At 56.6% G+C, this 26732-nt stretch overlaps 8 protein-coding genes across 8 annotated transcripts; 3 read left to right on the top strand and 5 right to left on the bottom strand.

The window, feature by feature from the left end:
• Positions 1-563: 563 nt before the first annotated feature.
• On the bottom strand, positions 564-2107 carry B0T15DRAFT_520288 (uncharacterized protein). The gene has a single exon (XM_062868490.1). It carries the CDS (start codon positions 1930-1932, stop codon positions 772-774), a length of 1161 nt encoding a protein of 386 aa, XP_062726843.1. The 5' UTR covers positions 1933-2107; the 3' UTR covers positions 564-771.
• Positions 2105-5432, bottom strand: B0T15DRAFT_520285 (uncharacterized protein). Its single transcript, XM_062868489.1, has 3 exons — positions 5240-5432; positions 3632-5172; positions 2105-3596 (listed from the first exon to the last, which is right to left on the bottom strand). Exons 2-3 carry the CDS (start codon positions 5082-5084, stop codon positions 2383-2385), a joined length of 2667 nt encoding a protein of 888 aa, XP_062726842.1. The 5' UTR covers positions 5085-5172; positions 5240-5432; the 3' UTR covers positions 2105-2382.
• A 409-nt stretch (positions 5433-5841) lies between these two features.
• B0T15DRAFT_520283 (PAP2 superfamily-domain-containing protein) lies at positions 5842-8097 on the bottom strand. Its single transcript, XM_062868488.1, has 3 exons — positions 7274-8097; positions 6651-7203; positions 5842-6586 (listed from the first exon to the last, which is right to left on the bottom strand). Exons 1-3 carry the CDS (start codon positions 7703-7705, stop codon positions 6291-6293), a joined length of 1281 nt encoding a protein of 426 aa, XP_062726841.1. The 5' UTR covers positions 7706-8097; the 3' UTR covers positions 5842-6290.
• A 3663-nt stretch (positions 8098-11760) lies between these two features.
• B0T15DRAFT_507656 (uncharacterized protein) lies at positions 11761-15131 on the top strand (the record flags this gene model as incomplete). The annotated part of the gene is made up of 5 exons (XM_062867660.1): positions 11761-11780; positions 11990-12605; positions 12747-13150; positions 13204-13429; positions 13506-15131. 5 exons carry the CDS (start codon positions 11761-11763, stop codon positions 15129-15131), a joined length of 2892 nt encoding a protein of 963 aa, XP_062726840.1.
• A 306-nt stretch (positions 15132-15437) lies between these two features.
• B0T15DRAFT_60160 (uncharacterized protein) lies at positions 15438-17192 on the top strand. The gene is made up of 2 exons (XM_062871116.1): positions 15438-15489; positions 15567-17192. Exon 2 carries the CDS (start codon positions 15820-15822, stop codon positions 17122-17124), a length of 1305 nt encoding a protein of 434 aa, XP_062726839.1. The 5' UTR covers positions 15438-15489; positions 15567-15819; the 3' UTR covers positions 17125-17192.
• A 67-nt stretch (positions 17193-17259) lies between these two features.
• Positions 17260-19650, bottom strand: B0T15DRAFT_571499 (asparagine synthase; the record flags this gene model as incomplete). The annotated part of the gene is made up of 4 exons (XM_062870861.1): positions 17260-18392; positions 18455-18713; positions 18775-19373; positions 19470-19650. 4 exons carry the CDS (start codon positions 19648-19650, stop codon positions 17260-17262), a joined length of 2172 nt encoding a protein of 723 aa, XP_062726838.1.
• Positions 19651-20580: 930 nt separating this feature from the next.
• B0T15DRAFT_482185 (general substrate transporter) lies at positions 20581-22528 on the bottom strand (the record flags this gene model as incomplete). Its single annotated transcript, XM_062866082.1, has 7 exons — positions 20581-20963; positions 21040-21166; positions 21232-21376; positions 21448-21696; positions 21774-22011; positions 22080-22420; positions 22491-22528. The coding sequence occupies 7 exons, from the start codon at positions 22526-22528 to the stop codon at positions 20581-20583; spliced, it is 1521 nt and encodes a 506-aa protein (XP_062726837.1).
• Positions 22529-23928: 1400 nt separating this feature from the next.
• B0T15DRAFT_548212 (uncharacterized protein) lies at positions 23929-25529 on the top strand (the record flags this gene model as incomplete). The annotated part of the gene is made up of 4 exons (XM_062870192.1): positions 23929-23941; positions 24003-24337; positions 24370-24720; positions 24891-25529. The coding sequence occupies 4 exons, from the start codon at positions 23929-23931 to the stop codon at positions 25527-25529; spliced, it is 1338 nt and encodes a 445-aa protein (XP_062726836.1).
• Between the last annotated feature and the right edge of the window lie 1203 nt (positions 25530-26732).

Here is a 26732-nt window from a genome sequence, read left to right as displayed (position 1 = left end):
TCGCGTGCCTCCTGGGCTTCATCCTGTACGACGGAGAGGAAACCTTCAATGTCGACCTCTTCATTTCTCGCTTTTTGGTTCCCGGCGTTCCCAACATTCTGGGGATAATCGTAAACCTCACTAGCGGCCTCGTAGTTGCTATCCTTCCGCCGCTTGACTGGCCGCTCGGCACTGCCCGTCCTTGTTGATAATGAGCGTCGGGTGCCTGAGCTTCGTCGCTCAGCGTTTTCTTGCCGCCCCCGCATTCTTTTGCCAATCCTGGCCTCAGTACGCGGAAGTTCCGATAGTGGTGGAACGCCCTCCGCATCCAGGTCTGGCGACAGCGGATCGACGGCGGGTATGGGTGAGCTCCAGCCAGGAATAAGCGGTTCGCAATCTGATAGTGAAACGCTTCGAAGGTCTGGCAATGAGATTGTTGTTGCGCCTTTATCCGTATTTGGTGGCTGGGTGTGATGAATCGCTCTTTGTTTCTAGGGAAACTTCGCATAGGATTGGCATCCGCCGACTTCATTCCGCTCCAGATTGCTAGAGACAAAGATCAACGGGAATGGAGACGATGCTTAAGCTAACAGAGTGCAAAGGCTTGCCTCGAAAGCAGAATCAAGCTCGGCTTTGGGCAAGGTAAGGTCAACTGACTTAACCGACTTGCGAGCAAAGGTAAGAAGAGGTAGGTATTCTGCATTGTATCATCGAGTCAAAGCAATCCCGACTGGTTCATCTCCGGATTTTCGCACCTCTCTATCAAACCATCCACTCAACCCGACCCATTTTTCACTTGCTCAGTAGATCTTCAATCCTGTCCGTGATGTCCGGAAAAGGGAACTGCATCCTGTTGCCGGGCACGATGCCGGGCACCAAGGGATCGTTCCAGCCGAGGACCATGTAAACGGACGAGCTTCCCATCTGTACCGAGGCCACAACTACGTTCGCACGCTCATACAGCTGCCCCGTCGGAATGGGAATCGTCCCCAAGTACTCGGCTGTTTTCCACGACCGGTCCTTGCTCCGCAACACCTGGATGCCCGAGAAGAGACTCGCGACCAGCAGGACTCTACCGCCGTACATGGGCGGCAGGTAGATGGCGTCCGTATCGTTGTACAGCACCTCGGGCCGTATCGGCACATTTACAGGCGTGCCCCGGTCCTGCTCCTCGGCCAAATCAAACCGATACAACCGCCCATCGCCATCCACAGCCAACATGGTATCCCCGCCGGTCTCCCTCACCACAGCCAGCCCACTGTACCCCTTCTGCGGGGTCTCGGGCAGCGGGTCGGGCACAAGCCACTCCCGCAGGCCCCTCCCGTCCCTCTCGACCCGGAGAATGGTGCCCGGCCACGTGCCCACGATGTATGTCCTCCCCCAGCGGTCGTGCTCAATGTCCTGGAACCCGCCATACAGGTCCCTCGACACGTCCGTGACATTGACCTCCCACAGTACCTCCCCTCCGCTGACATCATACTTGATCAGGCCCCTCTCCCCGGTAACGTCGCGCCCTTCCGTCGCCCAGGGGCGCGCCGAGTTCGCCAGGATGCTGATGACATGCCTACTTTTCCCCTCCTCCTCCTCCTTTCCCTCCTTCTTCCCTTTCGCTTTGTTGTAGTAGTACGGATCCCACGCGACGCCGCCGATGTGCAGCGCGCCCGTGTGCGAGATGCCCGGGAACTCGAGCACGGCCTCGACCGCGTTGGCGTACGGGTTGTAGCGCACGACCGTGGCGTTCCACACGGCGCCCAGCCAGACGCGGCAGAGGACGGGGTCCCAGTCGGCGTTTTCTGGGTAGAGCTGGTAGGCCGACGCGATGATGTCGCCGCGCGGGAGGGGCGGGCAGTGCTGTCCGAACCAAGACGGGGTTCCGGATGCGCTAATGGTGGGGAGGGCATACAAGGTGACGGCCAGGAGGGGAAGAAGGGAGGTGAATTTGGTTGCGGTCATGCTTTGGTTGATATGATATGGCAGAGTGTTATCGGCTGTCAGGATCCAAGGACGCGAGAAAGCTTGAGGTGAGGTGCTGCCATGTTAGGGGCAGGGTCTTATTTGTAATTGTATTGTACCATAAACCGCACGAGTTAAGCCTTCAGCTATAATGGCTGCATGATTCCCCATTCCGCCTCTGCATATGATACCACCCAGAAAGCGAGGTGATGAGTAATGCACTACAGAAATATTTGAGTCTGAAGGGCAGCCATAGGACACGATCAGCTTGGCAACAGTTGTCGGTACCGCCCACGATAAGCTCACCTCATCCCGCAGTGTAACGACGGCAGAGCTGAAGGGAAATGAATAATCCACAACAACCAGTACCAGAGACTACACAACCATGATTGATCAACACTATTAGTAGGTACCTGGTCGGTATCCATCTCGCCCAGTCGTCATCGACCCCTACCTGGTATTGACGTTAGGATTACCCTGCTCGAGCAGGGCATTAGCCTCCCCCAGGAGCGACTTGTTCAAGTACTCGATCCTCAGAAACGCAATCACCTCCTTCATGTACGGCTCCAACGTGTACGGCCCGTCGTTCTTGAAGACTTCCGTGAGCCACTCCCACGCCTTAGCCGCCACCATCTCCCACTCCTCCTCCCTGCCTTTGAGACACACCCCGAAGAATGCCAGCACAAGCGCAGTGGCCAGCTGGTCCCCCGGCTCGCCCAGGTCTGCTCCCACGGCCCGCGCCGTCGTCAGCTGCCCGTCCAGGCCTAGCAGCAGGAGCAGTCGCTCCTCCCAGTGCCAGGCGCCGTTGAAGGTCTGGAGAGACACCAGCATGTTGAACTTCTGAGCAAGGTCCGCGTCGTCGACCGGTGGGTTGGAAGGTCGGTTCCAGTACCCTCTGTGCCGTGTTCCTCTGCCCCCAGTGAGTCTGTGCAAGCTGCGAAGGGCACGCGGCGCAGGAGGAACAGGAGCTGAAGTGGCGCGGGCCGTGACGGAGTACTTGGCGTTGCGGGTACTAGCAGTAGCTAGTAGGCCAGCACCCATGCCTCTGTTGCGATGTTGTTCATGCACCACTGCCCTCGCGGCGTCCCGGTGCTCTTGGTCCCCTTCAACCGCGACAAAGCTGCACCACTTGCCGCCCACCTGGTACGTGACGCCGAGTCGGACGGCCTCACGCTCCACCATGTCGCTGAAGCGGCCGGGATACTTGTCGTTGAGCAGAGGGGCGGCCGGGTCCTTGGCATCCTTCGCGTGGTAGATCCAGCCGCGGCCCTGTTCCAGCTCTTTCACGGCCTTCCTGGCAGCGAGCTGATGGATCGTCTCCCCATCCTCCCGGAGGGATACGGGGATCTCTTGTGTCAACGGCCTAAAGTTGCGGGATATGCTGCGCAGAACAACAGACGTGAGCTGCTTCTGGGGCGTTTCTGGGGATAGCAGCAGGTACACGCTGGTACGATTGAACGAAAAGAGCGGCGGGATGCGGAACGGCGCCTGCAAGATCTTCGGCTCGGAGACGGGCGGAACGTGCGAGTATTTGCCGCCAGAGGAAATGTCGGCATCAGGATCGGCCATCTCGACATCTGGGTCGACCGACTCGTCGAATAGGGGAATGGGTTTGCTGGTTGCCGCCTCCTCTCTCCCCTTCTTGTCTGGCTCTTGCACGTCGACTGCCAAAGCATCCGTGGCCGAAATGATCTCAAACCCTCGTCGATAAGAGTCTTGCCGTACTTGAGCTCCAGGGCGTATTCACTGATGTGGGGCGTCAGGGCGGCCTTGAGCATTCGCATGACCTTTGTGTTCATGTTCTCATCCTCGCCGACAGCTTGCGAGAAGCCATTGCCGGCGGCGGCAACACCTTCGATGAGCGCGTGGCTGACATCACGGCCGATGCCTAGGGTGAAGACGCGGATGCGGCCCTGGCTCTCGGAAACGCGCCGATTCAACATGTCGAACAGTCCCTGCAGGTCCCAAATCTCGCCGTCAGTCAACAGAAACACGTCCAAGTCCATGTCGACGTGGCGCATCTTGAAGACCTCCTCCATCGGATGGTAGATATTTGTGCCCCCAAGGTTTGCGACAAACCCGTCCCCGTATCGGGTGGCTTCCTCGAGAGTCCACGCATCATATGTCTGCGACCCGGACGGGAACAGGAACTCGTGGGTGCCGCCGAACGAGCAGATGTTGAACTTGCTGCCCACCGGGATCGATTTGAGGAAGAGATTCAGGGCGGCCTTAAGGTTGGCCATTTTCTTGCCGGTGCCCATCGAATAGGAGCGATCGCAGACGAACACGATCTCGGGTCGCATGGGAGCAGTAGAAAACTGTGGCACAAGCGTGACCATCAATGCTCGGTGGTTGGGGATTGTGGGATGCGTCTCGAGCACGGCGACCGGCCGCTTCGTATTGGCCGCCACAACCAGCAGGACAAAGTCGTCTCCCAGCTCAGTCGTGGGCAAGGCCAAGGTCGCCAAAGCCTTCCGCAGGTCCCACTCCGCGCCGCTGGCAGCCCCCGTGGAAGTGTTGCCCATTGTTACCGAGATGGGGTGCGACGGAGACTGGACCGTTTGGATACTGGAGCCCTGCGGCATCTCGACATCCACGACAATGCGGATCTGATTGTCGCTGACCACCGTCGGGTACTGCAGCAACTGACCGGGGTAGCTCCCGTATTGCGGCACGATGTGGGTAGGGAGGGTGAAGCGGATACCATCCACCTCTGCGTCGTGCTTCAACTCGCCCACATACGTGACTTCGACCTTCACGGTTGCATTGGCGGGGATGTTGCCCACCATGGCAGTGAAGACATCGCTGGCCTCGGGCAGCTGCTCCAGCAGCCCGGCAGTCTCGCCGCGGTCGACAGCCGCCTTGTAAGTTTGCTGGGCTTCGCCGCGCTCCTTGACCACGCTCCGAATGACACGGTCGTCGTTGATGGTGCAGACAAAGCCAACAACGGACACGCCCTCGTACAGCGGGAAGGTATATCTCAGCTCCGCAATCGGTTCCCATCCGGGGTTGACGAACGTCTGCGTAAGCGTCGTTCGACTGGTCAGAAAGACCATGGTGGCATGGGCCGTGAGCGCCAACTGCGGGAGATAGATCCGCTTGGACGATGGCGAGACATAATAAACGCCGCAGATATGCCCGTGGAGAGCCATTTTGAGGACCCTCATTTGTCAATGGCTCGTCGGTGCAAGAATTGGGCAGCTCGAGCTTTGAAATTGGATGTAATGGAATCGGCGATCGCTGTCAGCATGTGTAAGTGTAAGTCACTTATAGTAGCAAGGGCAATCAAGAAAAGAAAGCACCCTACCTGATGCACGAATGCAATGCGGTCGGTTGTACGCTCCATTGACTGAAGAGGGTATTCCGTACCTTACGCAGAGTGCCAGAAAGAGCCGGAAGACAAAGACCCCAAGCGCGTCATCAATTTATTGAATTTCACTGCAGAAATGCCCAGCTTGGCTATGGCCAAAAGGAATCCTGCCCACATTCTCAGCCCTACAGCATTCTAATTAGTTGTACTAGTAGGCCACAAGCGGTTAGTTGGTGTGATCTTGGTGGTGGCAGTGATTGCTTGCACCGGCCGGCGGCGAATCAAGTCTCCCGCCTTGCGCACCTTCCCCCACCTTCTCCGTGTCCAAGCAGAGATAGGTCAGAGTAATGCACAACTGAGCAAAACACTCCCTGGAAGAAGCGCCATGTTTCCACGCAGCTTGTCTTGGCATTGCCTTCAAGCCTTTGAGTCATGGTGTCCATTCTCAGCTGGAGTACTAGGAGAGGGCTTTAAGATGCTTCAAGCTGTTTGCATACTACCCGAGGCACTATGAGGGGTTAAGTTGGTACCTCTACAGAGAAACAGTGATACCCGAGCATTACTAGTAAGGGAGGTATGCTACTAGTAGTTTTAAACGTATGGAGTTTCTCGAAAGGACCTAAAGACACGAAGGCGGATCAAGCGCTATAATCCACGCGGGTAATAAACGAGAGCGCAGTGATGGCCAGAAAAGGGGCTTCAACCAGTTCAGGGATATACAAGGCCAAGTTCAGAAAGTGACCCATATTAGCTCACTACCTTAGGAAGCCTCTGGGTATATTAAGAGGAATACATGCTAGGCTATACAGTAACCTGGCAGTATTCACCATACTAGTAAGCTTTATTGCCACTGATGCCATCCTGCCCCAACAACTCGAACCATCATCCCAGAAACGGTTATGCACATGGAGCCAGTGTCCTTGGTGCCCTATGTAACATATCTTCAGAACCTCAAGACTCCATGTCCTCAGGTTGCGCCGTTGGGGGTTGAAAGGGTTTGCCGGCAGGTCCAGACAGACCAACAGCTCGAGGTTGATCATTGCTTTGGTCAAGGCTTGTGAATCCTCACCAACGCAAGGAAGTAATCCTCCAGCGGCAGCAAGTTCAGCAGAAATCCATTGAAATGCCACGCTAGAAGGCATGCGCACGCTCCAGCGACTGCATCCAGGACGAAATGATTGGCAGTGGCAACGATTGCCGCAAGGATGACGGCTGGGTAAATCATGCCAATGCCGACGATCGCAAGGCGTCTCCAGCCGAACCGGCCTCGCTTCCTCAGGGGTACCGTGGCGATGGTGAGGCCGATGAGGAAGGAATAGCCGAAGTGAAGAGATGGCATAGCAGCTATGGACAGTCAGTATATCGCCATTCGCGGCTTTCGAAGCGCTCTGCAGTAAGCAGCACTGACCATATTGATTGCAAAATCGGTTGGTCGTCCAGACACTACTATCTCCGTCTGCCCCGTGGACGGTATCGACGAACCCGAAGCTCTTCGCCTCCTTCGCGTACTCCCCGGTGTAGGTGGGGTCGCTCAGCAGCCTCGGCGGCATACACGGCCAGAAGGTGAATACGATGAAGGCCAAGAGATTGCACATGGCCATGGTTCTCCTCCTCCTCTCGTACACGGCCGGTCCAAACTGCGGCGCGAGCTCTCTCCAGTTGTCGCCCAGCTGCGCCCGGTCACCCTGCTCTTTCTGCAACGTTCGCCTCGGCCGCGCCGTCGTAAAGTGGTACAGGACGATGAGGAAAAGGATGGTACCGGGGATGTGGATGAATGAGTAGACCCTGTTTGTCCACCGCATGAGCGTCGGACTCTGAAGGAACCATCGCTGCACAGCGGGCTCGATGAAAATCCCAAGGCGTTGCTCGACATGGATGACCTGGAGTGCATGCTCCCGCGCAGTGTGGACGGTGGACTCCTGTAGCGTCACGGCGGTAAAGGCGCGCCCGAGCTGGTAGACCTGGGAGAGTATAAGCATTCTCTGGGTTCGGCGGCAAATTCGGCAATGAACGAGCTCATTCACTACTTACCCAGTAGATGAGAGCCCAATACCAGACCTCCACGAGGAACGGGAACCGCTGGAGTACTCGGCTGAGGAAACGAGTCCTGAAGACTTCGGTGTTCGGAGTCGTCACCTCCTTCTCCCAACCCATGAACCTGAGTTTCCGTGGCCGCCATGGCGGGGTTGTCTTGTCGAAACCATCCTCTGCCAACGTCGTGTCCGAACTGCTACTAGACCGGCTTAAAGTTGGTGGTAGAAGGGTGATTTCGTCCTCTCTCCTTCTGCTAGCTTCGACATCCTCCTCATCCGAGTCTGAGCTGTATTTGATGTGCCGCCACGGCTCCGGTCGTTTGGCGGAGAAGGGGGACCAGGAAGAATTACTTTTGTTGCGGTTGACGATTGTGCCAAAGGCAAGCAAGCTCACCACAACCAGTGGCTCCAAAACGGCGCCTATCGCCATGTTTGGGAAGGGGTTGCGTTGATACGCAGAGGCGAACTAATTCGCCTTGCGTGTGTGAGGCGGAACGAGCAAGTGAGGAAGGTTGATGTCGAGAGGGGAGGAAGGGGCATCGAGAAAGATCAATCAACGGGGTCGCACGGGGTTCGTTGGGAGCACAGTTGGGATTAAGTTATCAGCCAGAACGGCCCGGGAAAGGGCACATGTCCCGAGTAGGTCCCTCCTTCCAAAATCCCTGATCAGAGTCGCATGGCATTTCAAGTTCCACAACCGACTATCATTGTTGGCGACCCGCCGCCCACAACCCGTCCCCACCAGCTCATACGTACTGTACCTCTAGCCATCTGCGGCGTGCCGATTCAAAGAAACTTGGAACAGGCCATGCCTGTTTGTCGACTCCGGACGGTCCGTTAACGCGCCGAAAAAGCCCGGTAACCAATCCATGGCCACTGTCTCAATGCAAACGGAGCGCGAAGAGGTTCTGCGTAACATTCTTTCCTCTTGGCAATGCCCAGGAAAGCATCGCAACCCTGCATGCGGCCAATGCCGTCGTCGCTCTCCACGACTGCTCTCGGATAAGTCGGAGGCACGAACAGAACAGAATTCGCCTACGAGTGGCGTTTCAGACTTTCAGTGCTTTCGAGGCCCCGCTGCATCTCGAAATGGTAATTTTCGGACTTGGACACGGCCCAGACAGTAACAAACGTTCCGTTGTTTCCTGCGAGCCTGGCACACAGCGTATAGTACCGTACCTAGTGTATCACACGGATCTCACCCTTTGAGGTTCACGGTAAGATAAGAAGTCCAATACCTTCAATTTATCGCGGAATACGCGGGGCCGGTATGATATGGCTGTTATGTACCTCTAGTACATACTAGTACTCCACCCAATGTGCGAATGACGTAATTGCTCCAGAATCTCGCTTGGCCGTCACCAAAAGGATTTGCTTTGTCTTGCTGCTGCGCTGCTGTGCCGAAGCCGGTGATCCTGCCTTTCATTACAGTATTACTATAAGTACTGCGTAAGGTAGTGTTGGGCTTTTTCAATCCTGCCCGTTTGACTATGTCTGCCTTGGTCATGGGGGCACAGCAGCTGATGGATGCTGAGATGTTGCCGCCTCCTTGCGTTGTTTGCACTGTCTGCCTACAGTAACGGTCAGTTTCTAAATGCGATCGCATGGAAACGGCGGAGCCGCCCTGTGCGACACACGCAGTCCGAGGTGCGGTGTTCAGTTCTTCAGCTGACTCCGAGACATCATCAATAGAACTGAGCGCTGCCCAGTCGGCGCATTTGGTTCCCCGAGTGCCCGAACCGGCCTTGCAAGGAAGTCCGAGTTCGATCTCTTTCAAGGTTACGGTGCCATGATCAATCGAAGGGAGCGGAAAACCGAAATTTCGGACAATGGAGACAACGTATGCAGTACCATACCAGCTCGCGTGCGCTGTAACTCCCGGCACCCACGTCATTGATTTTGTGCGTGCACCTAGTGCGATGGTTTGAAGCGGCAGTTCGGGACCTTGAAACCCCGCTCTGCGAGATTCAGTTTTGTGCACCCAGCGATACGCGTATCGATGGCCGTGATGCCTCCCGGGTTTGCTGAAACGGAACATCACCAGCCAATGTGAAGTATCCGTCACCTGCGCCGCAGGGCTGACGCTTACCGAGAGCCTGCCTACCTACCTAGTGCATTGTCGCATCTCGAGCGGCAAAGCACTCCTACATTACATACTAACATAGTAGCTTGTCGGTGGTCGATTGCCGTATATCCGTAGACCAAGAAATCCATGCAAGGCGCGGAAACGTGGCGAAAGCCATTCCCGATCCCCGATCTTTGGCACCGCTAGCTTGGCGGGTGGATAAATAAATGGCTTGGCAGCCAAACCCGGGTAGGAAAACCCACGATGTTGTCGCGTGAGGGTTTTCCTAGTTCGCGAGCCATCGAACGACATCTCATGAAGGTACTAGTAGGTAATTAGCTGCTTCCCAGGCTGGTCCTCACAGCATGTTGGCATGCGTAACCACAAACCCTGAAATCAGCGTCATCCAGAAGCATGCCGCTGATGCCTGAGGATAATTTGCAAAGTTGCGCGTGGAAGCATTGGCACCTACGACTTATTATTAGCCTAGACCTGATGAGTACCTTACTGAGGCATACGTGAAGTGGTGGTGGTCCTAGGTAGTACCATAGCTACTGTTAGGCTAGCTACCGTACATATACTCTACTATCATGAACTAACCTACGGGGCTGAAGAGTTAGAGATTGAGTCTTTTCACCTTCGGTGCCGCTGTCCACCGAGTTGTCGGAGTGGTGTGTAAGTGTATAAGTAAATAAGGTAGTATTACGGATTCAGTGACAATGGTAGATACCAAAGTAGTGGTATGGAGCGAGCATGCTGGAGGCGGATTGAAAGGCCCTGACAGAAGAAAAGGTGTGTGAAGCCTTGGTACTGGAGTTGAGCGGTGATGAGAGGTCGAGTGCGGAAACCAAAAACAGTAAGTAGGCCAATAAGGTACCTTGCCGTACCTACTGTGTATCATGATACTAACTGCTCGGAAAGATACCCAGACGCATAGCGATCGTCCATACTAGTAACGACTCCCTATAGTTGTCTGCGGCATGGTACTAAGAAGTCCAAGACATATCCCCTTGATCGACCTTTGCCTGAGAACACTTAATACGATGTTGGGTTACGCAGTGACAGCATCAAGACAGAATTTCTCACCGTCACATACTAGTACGCCACAGCGACGAAGACATCTCAATGCACCGCTCAATCGACACTTGACAGTTGAACTTGGCTGCTAGAATATGCAATCAGCACCTGGCCTTGCTACTGTGAGCGTCCCGGAACTCGTATATAGACTGCGAGGGCGAGAGATCGTAACCGCAGTTATGGCAGTCTCTGTCTCGTACTATACTAGGTAGTACTAGTAGTAAGTACTAGTAGATGAGTAATGCTTGGTGGTATACGACCTCAGGCAAGTAAATCCGGGAGGTACGCAGTAAGTACAGGTACCTGAATTCAATCTTCAGGGACTCTGTGCTTCGGAGAGTCGGGTACTAGAGGTCTTGCAGATGGCTCACCCAAATTGCCAGGCAAAAGGCTCGGTATTGGGCGCCGCCCACATCGATGCACGGAGGACACCAAAGGCCGGGCGCGGGTTAGGTGAAGCTGAATACCGGGCCCGCAATGGGGATCAGGAAGACTCATCGACCATCGACTACACGGTGTCTAGCACCAGTGTCCTCCGTGCCAACAACCGCCACGACGGGGAGTACACTGTGGCGGGTGGTGTTGTATAATGTCTGACAGCAGTCAGCTACGTTCCCCATCGTAAACAGCCTATACGACGACCTCCTAGACCACCACTACATCCGCCACAGCGGCGCCCTGCAGCACACGGGCATCCACCGCCTCCACTTACATAGTCGTCGAGGAACGTCCGGGACTGAGGGGGCCAGGTCCGGGCGGCCACGGTGCTTTCGAAGGCCAGCGGCGTAGTACTGTCGAATTCGAAACAGCTTCCCTTGTGGCGTCCGTGGCCGGCTTGGGAGTGTGAACCGATCATGTTTGTGTGAGATCGTAAGCCGTTGCTTGGTTAGCCGAGGAACCTGAGAGCGGCCTCAAAACTGCTCTGCATCCCGTGGCTGGGGAAAAAGGTGCTGTATTACGCTCCTAGGATAACTATCAACTGCAAACAAGTGTCACGGTCACGGGCAGTGGAATATATCGTTCAAGTTGTTGATGCGCAGCCGGCGCAAACCGGGCTGGTCACTTTGGTTGAATCCTACAACTCCGTAGTACTACTGTGATCCGTAGATGCAACACCCGGTACAAAGATTCACCCGCTGAGGTCTGCACAGACCATATCGCCTCGATAATGGAATTATCAGAGTTTATGAGCACGGTTTATAGCCTAGCGTGACTTTGCAGGTTCTCGGTTCGTTGCATTGCTATGTCCATGGCACGGGTTCTGCATTCATGATCACTCAACCGAAGCTGATGACGAGCATCAAAAGCACGCGATGGAATGAGCTGTATCGAGAGGAGCAACAATGAAACCTGAATCAATAAGGTACGTACTTGTATGTAGTACGTGAGGGATACGAACATTACGTACGAAACCATATGGGCCAGATGAATCTGTGGGGCGTGGGGTCCTGGGGTGTTCCGGCCCCCGGTGCAGACGCGTCGCGTCTTCGTCCTAAATTTTGACATCCGTCTCGCACAAATGTCGCGCCGGGGAAAGAGGACTCACGCGCTCACGCACTTGCAAAATACTAGTACTAGTACCGTGACGGCGCCGACGCCATCAAAGCGGAGGCGGGTGGCCGATGTCATTGTCATAAGCAGTGACGCCGAGCCGGACGGCTGCAAGGTCTTGGAGCCGCGCCGCGGCGTTGCAGCAGCCGCCAATGACCGGGACAGCGAAGCCGCTTCGCGACGTCGGCGCCCGCTGGGGTTGTTTGCGCAACTGCAAGAGGACGGCTTCAGGGACCTCAAACGAGACATCTGCATCGAATTGAACAGTCTTCACCAACCGCTCGAGGGCCGGGACGGGGACACTGAGAAGGCGCTTCGCGATGCGCTACGGCAGTGGGTGGAACAGCGCAAGCCGCTGCGGGATACGAACCATCTTTATTACCGACTCGATAACAGATACAGCCGTGCCTATGACCCAGCAACCAACAGTTACAAGCCGCCGGCATTCGTGGGACGCGATCGCGCCGTTGTCGACATGCTCGGCGAGCTGACGGGAGACGTCCCTCTTGAAATATTCATTGCCGTGCTGGAGAGGGAGGACACGATCGACTCGGTTCGGAGCTTTCTGGCCCGGAGCCTTATTGACCTACAGGGACGCGAGCTAGCTTCGGATATCCCGGTGGATGACCAGAATTGGGTGCAAGCGGAGCTCCTTCACTAACGGCTCGTGCTCCTGGCTATGAAGTGGGATGTGGATGGGATTGGGAGATGGTAAGCCGTATACCCTGTTGGAAACCGGCATCGGATGGATGCCAGCTCATGAACTGTCTGTGTTTAGGCGGTACTGTTAGTTCCACGAGACAGCGTGGTGGACTTTCTGATGGAGTGCGCTGACGCTCTCGCTGCCTCGTCCAACTGTTACCCCCTTAAAGTCCCGGGCATACAGGGGCTTGTGGAGTATTTCAGCGCTCAAATGGCGGTGGCCGGTAACTCCGACCGCATGCTTCCCATCTTCAAAGAGTTCTGTGCTACGCTGTGGCAGCTAGGTGGGGCAAAGGGGCTTTCATTCCTTCCGCGGGACGTGACTGAGAAGCTGCTAAAGGCCGTGGTTCATACCCAAGATTGGCCCTTCCTTGGGCTGGCCGCTGGCCGCCTCGGCCCGTCGCCGCCGTTCGCCTTCTTCATCTGGGTGGTTCAAGAGGTGCGCTCCGGGCGCCTCGGCCTCGTGGAGATCAAGAAAAAGTATGCACCCGCTCCTGTCGTTCTGGGGCCGGCTCTCGCTAACGGTGTTGGAGCTTGCTGGCTGCCGCCCTCACCTCAACGACCTGCTCCGAGAGAATCCTCATCGCCTGCCTACTTCTCCCTCTTCGATCACTAAACGCTACGGGTGAACAGCTGCTACGGCTGTTGCTTTTAGGGTTGTTGGACGACCTGAACCTGGATGGGGCGTGTTCTCATGCTGGCTACAATTTCGTTGACCTCGTCCACACAGTGCTAGGCCCCGAGGAGGTGGCAATCAAGGTAATTGTCCATCCCCCTGTCCTTCCCGTCTTCGCCGCCACTAAGTCAGTACGGGCTACTATGCAGGCTTCCACAGCTCGCGGAGAACAATGCGGCATGTGCATCGTTCTGGCTTGGTGCCCTGAGTAGGCTCCTCGAGCCGCGCGTGGACCATACTTCCATAGCACCTCCCGCAGGCCTTGTCGAGCGGCTGGCAAGGACTGTCACCGATGCGCTTGCTGTATCGAAACTCTTTCGAAGGGGGGCCGAAATCTTGGATTTGCGTCTAGGGCGCATTTGTGAATGCTCCTCAGTATCTTCGAACAGGAGCTCGTCTGGGGCGATCGATGGTCTTCAACTTGCTTCGCTAATCCCTGAGCTCCTTGCACGCGGCACGCACAGCGTCGTGGCATACCTCGCCTTCAAAATCGCCGGCGATGCCGCCCTCATAAGCCCGAGGACTTCCCATCTCTTTGGATACCCTTTTTGGGCCACCCACGAGAAACGTGGCGTTCCGCTGCCCACGGCTCGCTACCGACATCTCTTTGCCGCAATCCTCGAGGCTTACCTTGCTCGCTGTGTGGGCTCGGCGCCGTCCGTCAAATGGGACCCTAAGTTCCGCAAGGTCTTCTGCTTGTGCAGGATTTGCCACCTGTTCAACTGCTTCCTGAAGAGTAGCGCCACTGCTGCCAGCTTCACCTCCACTATACCGGCGGATGTCTCTTATATCAAGAGACGCTTGGTGCCGTACGGCTACAAAAGCCACCGTTGCCGTTTTACCATGGAGAACGGGGTGATGATCGTCCGGAAGTGCGAGGAAGCCGATGAGCAAAGTCGGCAGATTTGGGAGGACAGGATGGCCAAGGCAAACGGCGAACTAGCCAAGCTGAAGTGGAGGCTAGCATTGCGCACTATCGTTGGGGATGATTACTTGGCCATCTTTGACTTCCAGCCGGACCAGGAGTTTGAACAAAGCAGTCCTGTTCCCGTTGAAAGCCTGATGATGTCGGGCAAAGAGACGCCGCGCCTTGACGCAGCTGAAGCGCCGTTCTCCACGCCACCGAAGTCCCCGTCCTACGTTGCGTCTAAACCTTCGGGAGGCAGTCATGCGTCGAGCCTGGAACGCTTTAAAATGTCGACCATCAACCGCGCTGCGTCGCACCCGGCGGGCCTAAATGGATACACTCTATTCGCTGCTGAGCTTCAGGAACGCCGGTACGACCTAAGGCTGCCTACGTTCACGACACCTGAGTTGGCACAGCGATGGAAGGAGCTGTCGGACAGGTCGAGACAGTATTACAGTGTCAAGGCCGCCAATTTGCGGCCTACGGCCGCTCCAGGAGCATCTTCACCAACAATTCCCAACCGGTACGGCGGTCGTCTGCCTTCTATTCCACAATCCTTGCCTCGTCGAGCGCCACTGCAGTCCCAATCGACACCTTTTCAGCGCTCAGCAAATGTGGTTGGCGGACAACTTGCGTCAAGTAGCGCTTCGCGGAGGTGGCCGTCGACCCCATCGTCGCGGCCCACCGCAGCCGCGACAGTGCTACCTCCTTCAGGGTCGCGCACTGTGCTAGCCCCCATTTCCTCAAGCCGGCTCAACTCGGCCCAGCCACCACGTAGTCATCCCAAGATCAAAAAGGAGATTACTTCTCAAGCAACTCCTTCGCGAGGTGTCAGGCAGACGGCACCGGTAGTTATCGACTTAACCGGAGATGACTGAGTGCTCCTCAATCCACTTGGATCTGAGTCTTCTGAGGTCCCATTCTTGACTCGTCAAATACCCGCTGTATGTATTGTACAGTACTAGTAGTACACGTGCATGTCCGTGTTGGCGTCACGTATGCTATTTAGTTACAAGGCACTTGGATGCCGACTGAACGACGGGTCTTGTTCAACAGTGCGACAGATTTTCTGGGTTTTGGTCTGGCAGTTCAGTTTGCCTTGCTGTCTCACAGTATGCAGGCCGTGGGGCTGAGCGGGCATTACTGTACGGGCTGTTGGTTGAGCGTTGCACCACTAGCCGCCCGTGAGATGCAAGGCCGCCAACAGCGCCTGCCCCTTGACTCTCGCTTGGACGTGTAAGTTGGCGGCCCCTCTCAGCGCTCAGCGCGCCCATCGGCCCGTCTCATTTAGGCTAACATATCCTACTAACTAGAATCATTAATCTTCACGTTCCTCATCTGCAATCCAGCTTCCCGATCTGCACGATTGCTCAGTTTTCCGACGAGGAACATGTGAATGTGATTCTTACCTGTATCAGCCGCTCAGACTAATCAGACGTCTCGGCTGGGTGGGGCTTTGCGGCGCGGTGCTGCGGGTGTGTGATCGCGCACCCGGAAGTCATCCGCTGGGGTCGGGATTGGCGCCAAGGCAGCCACCTCGCATGGGAAGATGGGTCGCACACAGCGATGCAGTTCAGTGCTGCGATTCCTGTGCCGCGAGCTGGTGATGTTTTAAAAGTTTCGGGCCCCCGGCCCAACCCAGATTCTCTCGTCCTGCTCAATCCCGTCCCAACTCACAGCAAGAGAGACGACCACGGGAGCGAACACAGACTGAAAGCCATGGCCACAGCCTCATCCCCGTCCGGTGCGACCGCGGCTGGCCCCGCACCGTCGGAAGCGCCCACTGCCCGGGTTTCCCCGTCTAACACGATGGATACGCCCTTTGAGGGTTTAGCGATGGAGTTCATTGATGACCTCGAGGTCGTGCCGGTCGACTACTCGGAGAAGCGGAAGCCGCCGCGGAGGTTTCTGAGGGCCAGGGAGGGCAAAAAGCAGTACCTGCCCGGCCAGCCACGCATACGCCTCGACAACAAGCCCAGGGGCGATGCGGACAGCAACACGGATCTGCTCGACTACCTGCACCATTCCCACAACACCGACCAGCTCAATGAGCTCCTCCCGTTCATGCGGTATATCTTTGTACAGACACCCTCGCACATACACATCAACCCGTTGCATCACCAGAGTTCGCACGAGCGCAAAATCAAGGTGACGGAAAGCTCGGGCCTCCACCTGGTCTGGTACTACGAGATCATCTTCATCAAGCCGGTGCCCGCGTACTTCTACTCGCAGGCCTTCTGGGACTACATCGAGCACGCCCGTCCAGAGATTTACAGCGCGTGTCTCGGCTTCATGCGGAGCTACGAACGTCTCATCCAATACGAGATCGACTTCCAGCTGGCCTGCGAGACTCGCCTGATCCCCAAGAAGGGCAATGGCGAGCTCCCGACCTACGAGGAGTGGTGCGAGTTCATCCGGCCATTCGCCAGAGTCGGCGACAACCATGTCAATCGCCGGTACCACTACGGCGAGCTCCGCCTGACGCGCATCAACCGGGCCGCCTTCTTCTTCAGGGGCAGTCTGGCCTACTTCCACATCTACCCGCAATGGGGTTCCTGGATACACCACACCCTGGCCCCCATCGTCACGCTGTTTGCCGTCTGCTCCGTGGTGCTCAACTCGATGCAGGTCAGTCTTGCTGCCATGGATCTGAGCCACCAGCCGGAGGGAGGAGCATGGACGAGACTCATCGACGCCTCGCTCTGGTTTCCGATTGCCGTGATGCTCGCCATAGCCCTCGTGCTTGCCGTCGCATTGATTGGAGTGGGCTATATGGGTATGAAGGATCTGGCCCGTGGGAACGAGGTGCGGCAGCGGAAGAAGCAGGGAGACCCGTACGCTGGGTCGCGGAGCCACGGCATGGTCTGGTAGCGACTGACCACTTGGTTCCCCTCTCATCTGCACAAAAGAAAGGCCAGCGGGATATTTCAGTTCGCGCCCTCGGTTTATCCAACGCGTCTCTGGGAGTGGCAATCACGCTTGGAACTGACTCCCTTGCTTCTTTAATTACAGCTCCGCCCGCTTGATGCCAAACCGCTCACTCAACGTCACCCAGGCTCCAACGACGAGCAACACCCTGAATGACGCGCCATCTGCGCCCTCGCCGAACGCTGTGTCCAACGCTCGTCGTACGATTTCCCAGTCTACAAACCCGAGCTGCTCAACCGCTTCCCTCGTACAGATCTCTCTCAGCTTGTTGTGCAGCGGCCCATCCTTTGGCCACCTGTTGGGAGCCACATACGGCTGCTTCTTTCGCTCGTACAGTTCCTTGGTGATGTACGGCTTCCCGGCTTCCCGGAGGATCCACTTCTCCGTGAAGAGGTCTGTGATGAACTTCTCCCGCGTCCCGGCCCAGGGCAAGCCCCCACTGCGGTCTGAATCCTGCATCTGCGGCGTGTATGCGAGCTTCACACTCGGCGGCAGGGCGTTCAGGTACTCGGAGAGCACGTGGTCCAGGAACGGTGGCCTCGCCTCGATGCTATGCGCCATCTCGGTGCGGTCGCCCAGGCACGTCAGCAGGTTGTTGGCCAGCATCGATCTGCTCCACAGATACTGCGAGGAATGCAGCGGGTGCCATTTATCGCGGATCTTCTCCTTCGCCTCGGCCGGCATCTCGTTGATCTCGGCCAATGCGACGTTCACTCCGGCGCATTTCTCCCGCACCCAGGGCGCAAACAGGTGAAGGGATGGTTGAAACACTGCGGCCCAGCCCATGACACTGACGTCGTTGACGGCGCGGAAGGTCTCGCCAAAGTCGGATCCGTGCTGGAAAAAGCCGGCGCCGGCGCGGAGCAAGATGTCGAAGTCCTTCCGCGCCTTATCTTGCAGCCTTTCGCGCAGCTCCGAGTTCTTGGACAGCTCGGTGTCTGGCATGGCTAGGTCAGGCTCTCGCAGGAAGTCGGGCACGAAAAAGGGGTAGCCGGTGAAATGCTCGTCCGAGCCTTCGCCGGTGAGCACTACTTTGAAGCCGTTCTCGCGTGGTACGGTCGACAGGCAGAACTTGCCGACGCTGTTGAGGTCAAAGTTGTGGTGCTCGCAGTGGTAGGCCGAGTCCGCAAAGTTCTCGGCAAGCGTGGCCTCGTCCATGCGCTTCTTGAGGATCTGCACCCCGAGGTGGTTCGCCGTCCGTTCAGCAATCTCTGCCTGAGTTATTAGCGTCTCTAGCGAAGACGTCGGCAAGGGATACTACAACCATACATACCGGACTCGTCGAAGTGGCCTTCGCTTGGAAACTCGATCGAAAAGCAGCAGATGCGGCTGGTCGCGTCCCTGTTCCCGATCCGGATGCCGTCGTCCCTCACCAGGTGTGTCACGATCCCCGCCAGCAGCGAAGAGTCGATGCCGCCCGACAGATAAATGCCCACGGGGACGTCGGCTCTCAAGCGCAGACGGATCGCCTCGGTCAGCTTCTCCCGGACACCGAGCACCATCTCCTCGACCGACCGCACCTCCCGTTCCCGCTGTTGCACCGAGTCAGCGCTGCTGGTATACCGCTCGCCATGGCTCACTCCGGCCACCCACCTTGTCCCGATACTCCATATCCCAGTACCGCCGCTGCACCATGTTACCATTGCGCCCCACCTCCATCCAGCAGGCGGGCAACACCTTCTGCACCCCCTTGAACAGCGTCCTTTCGCCGACCTGCCAGACACCCTCCACAATGGCGCCGACATCCCATTCCGGCTGCCACCCGAGCGCAAGAAATGCCTTGGCCTCGGCCGCAATCAGCAGCCTTTCTCCGCCGCCGCCGCCGCCGCCTTCCTCTCCGTCCTCCTCATCCTTAATGATGGTCCAAAAGAGCGGCTTGATGCCGAACCGATCCCGCGCAGCGATCACCCGCCCGCCGTCGCGATCGTCGTACAGCACGAGCGAGAACTCGCCCCGCAGATGGTCCAGGAACGCGGGGGCGCCGTAGGCGCTGTACAGCGCCAGCACAAGCTCGGTGTCGGCGTGCGAGTGGAAGGCGTAGCCGTGCTCGGTGGCGAGCCGCGTGCGCAGGGCGTCGCCTTCGTCGTAGATCTCGCCGTTGACGACCGCGTGGAGGTTGCCGTCGGACGAGTGGTGCGGTTGCGTGCCGGACGGGGTCAGGTCGTTGATGGAGAGCCGATTGTGTGCCAGGCCTGTTTTTGTTTTTTTCCCCATTGACCGTCAATGGTTTGTGGCGGGGGGGGCATGCTAAGAGAAGGTTGTGGCGGGAGGGGGAGAGGACTGCTCACCGACAGAGGCGTCATCGTTGATCCAGATGCCCTTGGCGTCGGGGCCGCGGTGGGCGATCAGGTCGAGGCTCTTGCTAAGTTGGGTCTCGAGCTTGGTGCGGGTCTCTTGTTGGCATGCGGCTCCTGTCGCACGGCCAGTCTGGCGCCGGTCGAGGCGGATGCTCACGGAGATGCCGCACATGGTGGACTGGTGGGTGTGTCGTACAGTACCGGGAAAGACTGAGTGGGGGGTTCGATCACTCTATAATGAAGTCGGACACTACATGGCTTTTATGTCTGACAGAATACTGTACTGTACGTGTCCCAGTTAGGTGCACATCTCCCCAATGATACTCCCCAGCTCAGCCCACCAGATGGTTCCGATCAGCTCAACATTACAGGTCGGCAATTCGCTGCTCCTCGCGTTTACAGGGTTGTATCAAAAACGTAATGGGAATTGCGAGGCTGGGAAGATGATGCGAGACGGTGTGGGAAATCAGGGCTCGCCATTCGTTTACACTACCTTAGGCATTCGCTCGGCTGGAACTCCGAGGTTGTCATCAACAAATCCGGGTGCCTTGGGGGTCGGTTCGCTTAGTTATGGTGCTGGTGAGCTGGATTCATCCTTATCCCTGGGCCCTGGTGCTTGTGTCAGGTTGTCGAATTGTCCCTTGCAGCTTGGCTTATGCTTGGCTGACAGTGGCTCCCGAACTGGGCCCGATCAGCGGAGCTCCGCGGGGTGGCTCGAGGTTGGCAGTACGCTAGTGGCAGTTTACTGAGCGCCCCGCAAAGCTTCGCGGAAATGCCGAGGGATGTTACGGTTGGTGTGGGTTCTCGAAGCATTCACCTTGGTTTTTGGATTAGTAGTGGCACGACTCACGAGCGACGGTGATCATGATGCTTGCAAGAGAAACGGTTTTCGGGATATAAATTGGATGTTGAATTCCGGTTCGAGTCACAACTTCACGAAGATGAGATGGATTCCACAGGTAGTTACGTGCTATCACTGCATGTACGGCTGTAGATCCGACATATCTAGGTATTCTCCGTGTTGTACAATACCTGCACAAGCGACCAGTCTAACCGTCAGATGAATCCGTGAAAACAACTCTTTTCTTAATGTCGAAACACATCAACGGCTGTGCACCCTCTGCGCGGTCTCTCCCTGGGCGTTCTCGACCCCGGTCGCCTGTGCGCCCTTGCCCTCCAGCATCATCTCTTCTCCGCGCGTCGCGTGGTTGGCGCCGCCAAACAACGCGTCGATCTCCTCCAGCGGAACCTGCTTGGTCTCGGGGATGCAGAGATACACGAAGGCGGCGAGCAAGAGATTCACGCCCGCGAACATGTAGAAGGCGTAGAAGCCACAGTTGTTGAGAAAGATGGGGAAGAACTGCTGGAAGATGGCATTGGCCACGTTCTGCACCTGCGAGCACATTCCCACGGCCTGTCCTCTGATGTTCATGCTCCAGATCTCGCTGGTGAAGATCCAAACGGTGGCGCCCCATGACGGTTTGTCTAAGTAAAAGTAAGACGAGGCGCGTTAGCGGAATGCGAAACAGCAAAACGCGGGGATGACGGGAGCCCGACTCACAGAAGAAGATGAACAGGAAGAGTAGGAACACAATCGAGATGCCCACAGAAACTGACTTTCCCCCGCCCGGCGATGGTGTCTCGGTCTCGACGGCGGCCGCAATTACCATGCAGATGGCCATGCCCAACTAGGTATAAAGTGCGTTAATATACGGCCTTTAACGGTAAAAAAACGCTAACGTCAAGGACCTACACCTCCGGCCATGAGAAGGATCTTCCGCCCGAAACGATCGATGATCCAGATGGCGTTGAGAGTGAAGATAATTCCGAACGTGGCGTTGAGGGCGTTGATGAGAGCGATCTGGCCCGAGCTGGTGAACACCTTCTGGTATATCTTCCTGCAGAGGGAGATGGTTAGAAAAAAAAAGGGGCAACTACGTATCGAAGGGCCGTTCTTCTGCAAGCTTACGTGGAGTACGTGTTCAGCGATCCCTGGCCCGTCAGCTGTTGCCCGGCGTTGAGGATGGAACAGAGCAGAAGTCGTTTCCGGAGAGACTTGTCCTTCCAGAGCGCCGAGTAGCTGCCCGAGATGGCCTCCTTTTCGTACTCGATCGCTTCTCTGATCCTTAGGAGCTCTTCGTCGACTTCCTCCGGCGTCTCGCGGACCTTCAGGAGGGCAGCCCGCGCCTTTTCGATGTTGTTGCCCCGTTGAATGAACCTTCAAGAGAGACTTGTCAGTCGTGTTGTGCACGGGTGGGGCAGATGGAAAAGAAAAGGTGGGACACAGGTATGTACCATCGCGGCGACCCAGGGATTGTCGGCAGAAGGCAAAGAATCAGAGCCGGCACGAGCAGTTGAAACATGACGACCATCTTCCAGTCCCATTCACCGAGTTTCTCCTTGTGCTGCGTGCAACCATAGTTGACCCAGAAGCAGATGAAGGATCCGACCGAGTAAAAGGTTTGCCAGAACGTCATGATCTTTCCGCGGATCTCGGGAGGGGCTAATTCACCAATGTAGATGGGACCGGCGGCTAAGTAGAAATATTCGTCAGCGCTCGGTTCCCAGCGCGTGCCGACCAGGGCTCGGGAGTCTGCATACTCAAGGCAACCCCCTGGCCGATACCAATGATGCAGCGTCCCGCCAGGAAGCACGCTATGTTGTGGCGTGGAGAGAAGGTCTGCATAAAGGTCGCAGCAATTACCAAAATACATCCAGAAGCCATCCCGACTTTCCGACCCAGGTAGTCGGCAACGGGACCGCCCAGGAAGAAGCCTCCGAAGATGGCGCCGACCGTGTAGGCCGTGTTGATGGCGCCGATCATGTTAGGATCCGGGTCGCCGAAGTAGGCGACCCAGTTCTTGGAGCCCTGGACGGAGTTGTAGACGGAGGCATCGTAGCCATACAGAACCATGCATGCGGCCGCGACAAGGGAGATGTACCTGAGATGAGATTTCATTAGCGTTGACTGAGCGTTGATTCTTGAACGGGAAGGACAGATCATGCTCTTACCAGTTGAAGACTCTTGTTGAGCCGAACGTGAGTCCCATGATGGCGGCTGTGCTTGGCGGCTAACTTACGACTCCAGGAGATGCCGCAGTTTCTTGGTATGCAGGCCAAGCCGGGAGGGCGCCCTCTTAAACCCATTTCGTTATCAACAAGCTTCAGCCCTCTCCGGGCCACGTGCGGACGCGCTAGCCTTGACCCAAACTGATACGGACCGAATCTTGCGCCATCTTTGACCCCGGATTTCTCGACGGGTGGAGTTTACGGGATGCGGGGTGGCCAACGAGAGAGGCTGCCACGGCACAACTAGCGACTTCGGGGCCCCATGGGGGCGAGCGACAGGGGCTCAATCGGGGCTTCGGATTCGAGGAATTTCTAGGTCTGCAGCGCGGTCTTGAGGACGCTTGTCCAACTTTCCACGAATCAGCGCCAGGCTGCCGCCTCTACTTCAATCATAAAAAGAGGACGGATAGCCGTCCACCAATTGAACCCGATCGGCAAGATCCTTCAAGGAATCTGATATTCGTGCGTACACTACTGTGTACGTCAGGCCACACAAACTCGAATTCCTGGATATAAAAAGAATGGCTGATAAACATTTGAAACCAGCTATGCAAGCAAGAAAGGCCAGGACTCAGGAGAGATATAAGAGAAAGGAAAGGCGGAAAAGGGAAGAACTAGATCAGCCGGATGCTTTCCAACCTTACACGGCTGGGCCAAATCGCAACTAGAGAGTTACGAGGAGCTTCTAAGCGGCTGATCGCTTCTGCTATGTCGTACCTACGTAGGTAGTTAGGAAGCCGCGAAATTCACGAACAGCTAGGCCGACTTCAACGGCAAGAGGACCGCCTTGCGACTGCCTCACCCCGGCTCGAGCCTCGTGGGTAGCTGCTCTTGCCAAACGAGTCCTAATCTCCCAGTCGCTGAGCTTTTTCAGACCTCGCATCGAGGATTAGGCGTTTATTTGGTTTGGAAGGCGGGATCCCCTGTATAGGGGCACAACGCCGACCCGTGCTATGCGCGTGAGGTTGTTGGATAGGAGATAGGATCGGGTTCTGCCGTCTCCGCGGAGAGCGGCCGGGCCTCAAGAGGAACTAGCCATCGTCGCCTTCTTCAGCTGGAAGAACAAGGGCCACACAGAGGAGATAGAAAACTTTTCGTAGAGACGAAATTGATCTTTTTTGTAGTTGTCTCGCGAACATTATTGTCAGAGTATAGTCCCTGGCACCCCGGCCCTGCCTCTCGTACAGCCCGATACTTGGGCCGCTCAATCCGAAGTCCCAACCCGACGCCCTGCCTAGTACAGCCCCGTCGCCAGTTCTACCTCCTAGCCAGTTCTACCTCGTCTCCGCATCTCGCCCGCGGTAACCGCCCCCCGGCGGTGCTGCCTTGTCTCCGGTGATACCCACCGCTTTCCCCCCTCGGCCCCCCGGCCCCGGCCAAAATGACTAGCAACGGTAAGCCCCTTGACCCTCTCCACTGCCACTCCTGAGTCCGGCCTCCTGACGCCCGTAGCAGCCCCCCTGTCTCGCCCTCAGAGAGCAGCAGCTCTTATCGCCCGTGTCAAGGTCCAAGAACAAGGACGCATAAAAGCAAGCGCCAACACACAGTACATACCGCCCATTCCTCAGCCGCGTGGCCCTGCCCTCCCGGCCAAGCGTCGTCGTGTTGAGGTTGAGATCCCGGACAACGAAGACGACGTGGATAATCCTGATAGCGAGGATGACGTCGAACTTCTTGACAGCGAGGACGACTTCGACATATCGGACAGCAAGCATGACATCTTCGAGCAAGCGCCCCTTGTCGCCAGCGACGAGGGAATTTCCAACATAGACGCAGCAGACGAGAACTCTGTGCCCCGGAGAAGATCGAACTCGTCCATAAGCCATGGGTCGGCGAAAACGGGCTTACCCGGATTGGCCCTCAGCCGCAGAAGGAGTGCCCGTTTGTCCTCTCCGGGCCTTTGAGCGAGGTTGAGACAGTTATTAAGAGGATGTGCTTTGCTAACCTCGCTGCAACGGACGCCGATCCGGGGGAACTCGAGGTCCGGATGCACGAGTTGGAAATGGCCATACGAAGTCGTCTCATGCCGCATGGAGACGGCCATGTGAGAATGCTTCGTGACTATACAGGCACGGAGATGTCCCTGGCGCCTGGGGCATGGTCTCGGGGTCTCGAGGCGTTTTACCCCTTTGCCAAGCAACATGACGAATGTCTATACCACGTCTCAAGCAACGTAGGGGCAGTCTTCCCTACATTGAACTGGGTAAAAAGACGTTGGCCAATTCTGCAAGTCCCCTTACTTGCCAACATGCTAAGGTTGCGAGACGAACCCGACCTCCAAGTCCGGAGAGCCGCCATGTCCTGGACCTATATTGCCACGCGGAACATGACCGTCCTTGGCAGGATTTACCATTGTCACACAATGCCCACAGAAAGCAACTCGAGGAATGGGGACAATGGGACCTGCCGAAGCAGCAAGCAGTGCTCGAAGTTCTAAGGACGGGAAAGTTCAGGCCGGCAATTCAAGAGGAGCTGGGGTCTTGGAACATACGTGAGCTCATCGGGGAGACATCTGCCCGTGGATTGTTACTCAGCAAGCTCGTGTCTGCCATGGACATCTCCTGGGAGACCACGTACGGATGGCTCCAACAAGTGGCAACAGAGTACGGGCTAACAGCCGATGAGTTCAAGGACTGGTGTACTGCCCGTTCGCCGTCGAACGCAGGCGAGCGCGTCTTCTACCCGTTCCATGTCTCATCTCGGCCTGAGGTAGAAGAGCTCCAATGGGACTGGGGGACGCTGTACGCAACGGCGGTCAGGATGCTCAGGAACATGCGATCACGTTGCAACAGGTGGGCCGAGCAGGCCGGCGAGGGAGAGGCCAAGATGGATGCCCTTCGTCCTCATTGTCTGGTGGTGTCACCACCTATGCAAGAAGATAAAGGACGTCAAGAACAAGAAAGACGGGCCGAACACAGCGTCAGAGGAAATCGCCTTCGATATACTCGACCGATGGGGCCTCCCGGTTGTGCATTGGCCTAATAGCCCCTTCTGCGCGTCCCTCTGTAAAAACCAGGGTTCTTTGCCGCTCAGCCTGGGATCGATCGGAAGCAGGGGGATCTTGAACGGCGGCACAGGTGGCTGCGGTTGTGGCATGGCGGCGTGCCAGTTCCCCACCCAACTTCGGACGCCGAGTGCTTGGTCGATGTCCCAGAGAGGGTGGCTCAGTGGCACGCCCGAGATCACTCCGCGGATGCCTTCCCAGGTATCCGGATGGAAGTTGCGCATCCCCATGTTCGTGGCCTGCGCATCGACCGTGACAGTGCAGTGGGTATGGCCGAAATGATTGGCCGGGTCAAAGTCTTCGTCGTCAGGCCAATTAAGGCCAAACTTCATGGCGATGCCATGGTCCTTCCGCCTCTCCGGTGCCCCGAATGCCCAACCCTCTCACCATTCCAAAGGATGGGCATGTTGGTGCGGCATTGTCGGGTACAGCACGGTGGATAAGGGGATAACCGTCTTCTAGTGAACCACGACACACCTGACCCTACATGCTTTTTATTATAGTTTGATCAGGCAATAGAACAGGAGAGCAGTGCTCGATTTACATGTGCTTTGACCTAGTCGTGATAAATTGGTTTTGGGGTGCATCGATTTCCTATATCGATTATTGCTGCCAGGGCGTGCTGAGCTAGGTGCGTATATACAAAGACAGAGGAAAGAACGGAAGCAACAAGGGGTCCCGTGGAACACCATACAGCTGCTCCAGTCCACCAGGTTCTGTATCTCCTATACAACAACCTCACACGCATAGCGCGGGTCGACGTTGTGCCCCTATACAGGGGGACCTGCCTTCCAACCCAAATAAACGCCTTATCCTCGATGAGAGGTCCGACGCTATCACCACGGAGTCACGCCACGCACGGAGATGCAACACGCCCTCAAAACGGTGCATGTCCCTCTGCATGAGTCTGAACTTGATAAGGCCCACATGCGCCTGTTCGGCTGTCCCGTAGAGATCCTTTTAACTACTAGTACCTACTGTGTACCGTACTGGGGAGGGTGGAGATGCTGATTTAGATCATGTGGCAGCTTGCCCACTGCCCAGTGATAGTATGATAGAGCTCTTTGCGTCACCTTTCTGTATGCTGAACAAGTCACCTGGGAGTCAGATGTGGCATTGTGGTCATAGGGTTGCTGATTTTCAGTGACTCAGTAAGTGTCAATAGGGTCACGTCCAACATG

This window comes from Chaetomium strumarium (genome assembly GCF_033439665.1).
Source record: "Chaetomium strumarium strain CBS 333.67 chromosome Unknown B0T15scaffold_1, whole genome shotgun sequence".
Lineage (NCBI taxonomy): Eukaryota > Fungi > Ascomycota > Sordariomycetes > Sordariales > Chaetomiaceae > Chaetomium > Chaetomium strumarium.
The sequence above is the reverse complement of the archived record's forward strand: the minus strand, read 5'-3'. Positions and strand labels throughout refer to the sequence as shown.

Excerpts from the sequence above, each read along its gene's own strand:
- B0T15DRAFT_520285 (XM_062868489.1), bottom strand. The coding sequence starts at position 5,084 with ATGGCTCTCCACGGGCATATCTGCGGCGTTTATTATGTCTCGCCATCG. Across the intron at positions 3,597-3,631 it reads CAAGACTCTTATCGACGAGG|TCGACGTGCAAGAGCCAGAC; the intron begins GTTTGAGATCAT and ends ATGCTTTGGCAG.
- B0T15DRAFT_60160 (XM_062871116.1), top strand. The coding sequence starts at position 15,820 with ATGCAGTTCAGTGCTGCGATTCCTGTGCCGCGAGCTGGTGATGTTTTA.
- B0T15DRAFT_520283 (XM_062868488.1), bottom strand. The coding sequence starts at position 7,705 with ATGGCGATAGGCGCCGTTTTGGAGCCACTGGTTGTGGTGAGCTTGCTT. Across the intron at positions 7,204-7,273 it reads ATTGGGCTCTCATCTACTGG|GTCTACCAGCTCGGGCGCGC; the intron begins GTAAGTAGTGAA and ends ATACTCTCCCAG. Across the intron at positions 6,587-6,650 it reads CCGATTTTGCAATCAATATG|CTGCTATGCCATCTCTTCAC; the intron begins GTCAGTGCTGCT and ends GACTGTCCATAG.
- B0T15DRAFT_520288 (XM_062868490.1), bottom strand. The coding sequence starts at position 1,932 with ATGACCGCAACCAAATTCACCTCCCTTCTTCCCCTCCTGGCCGTCACC.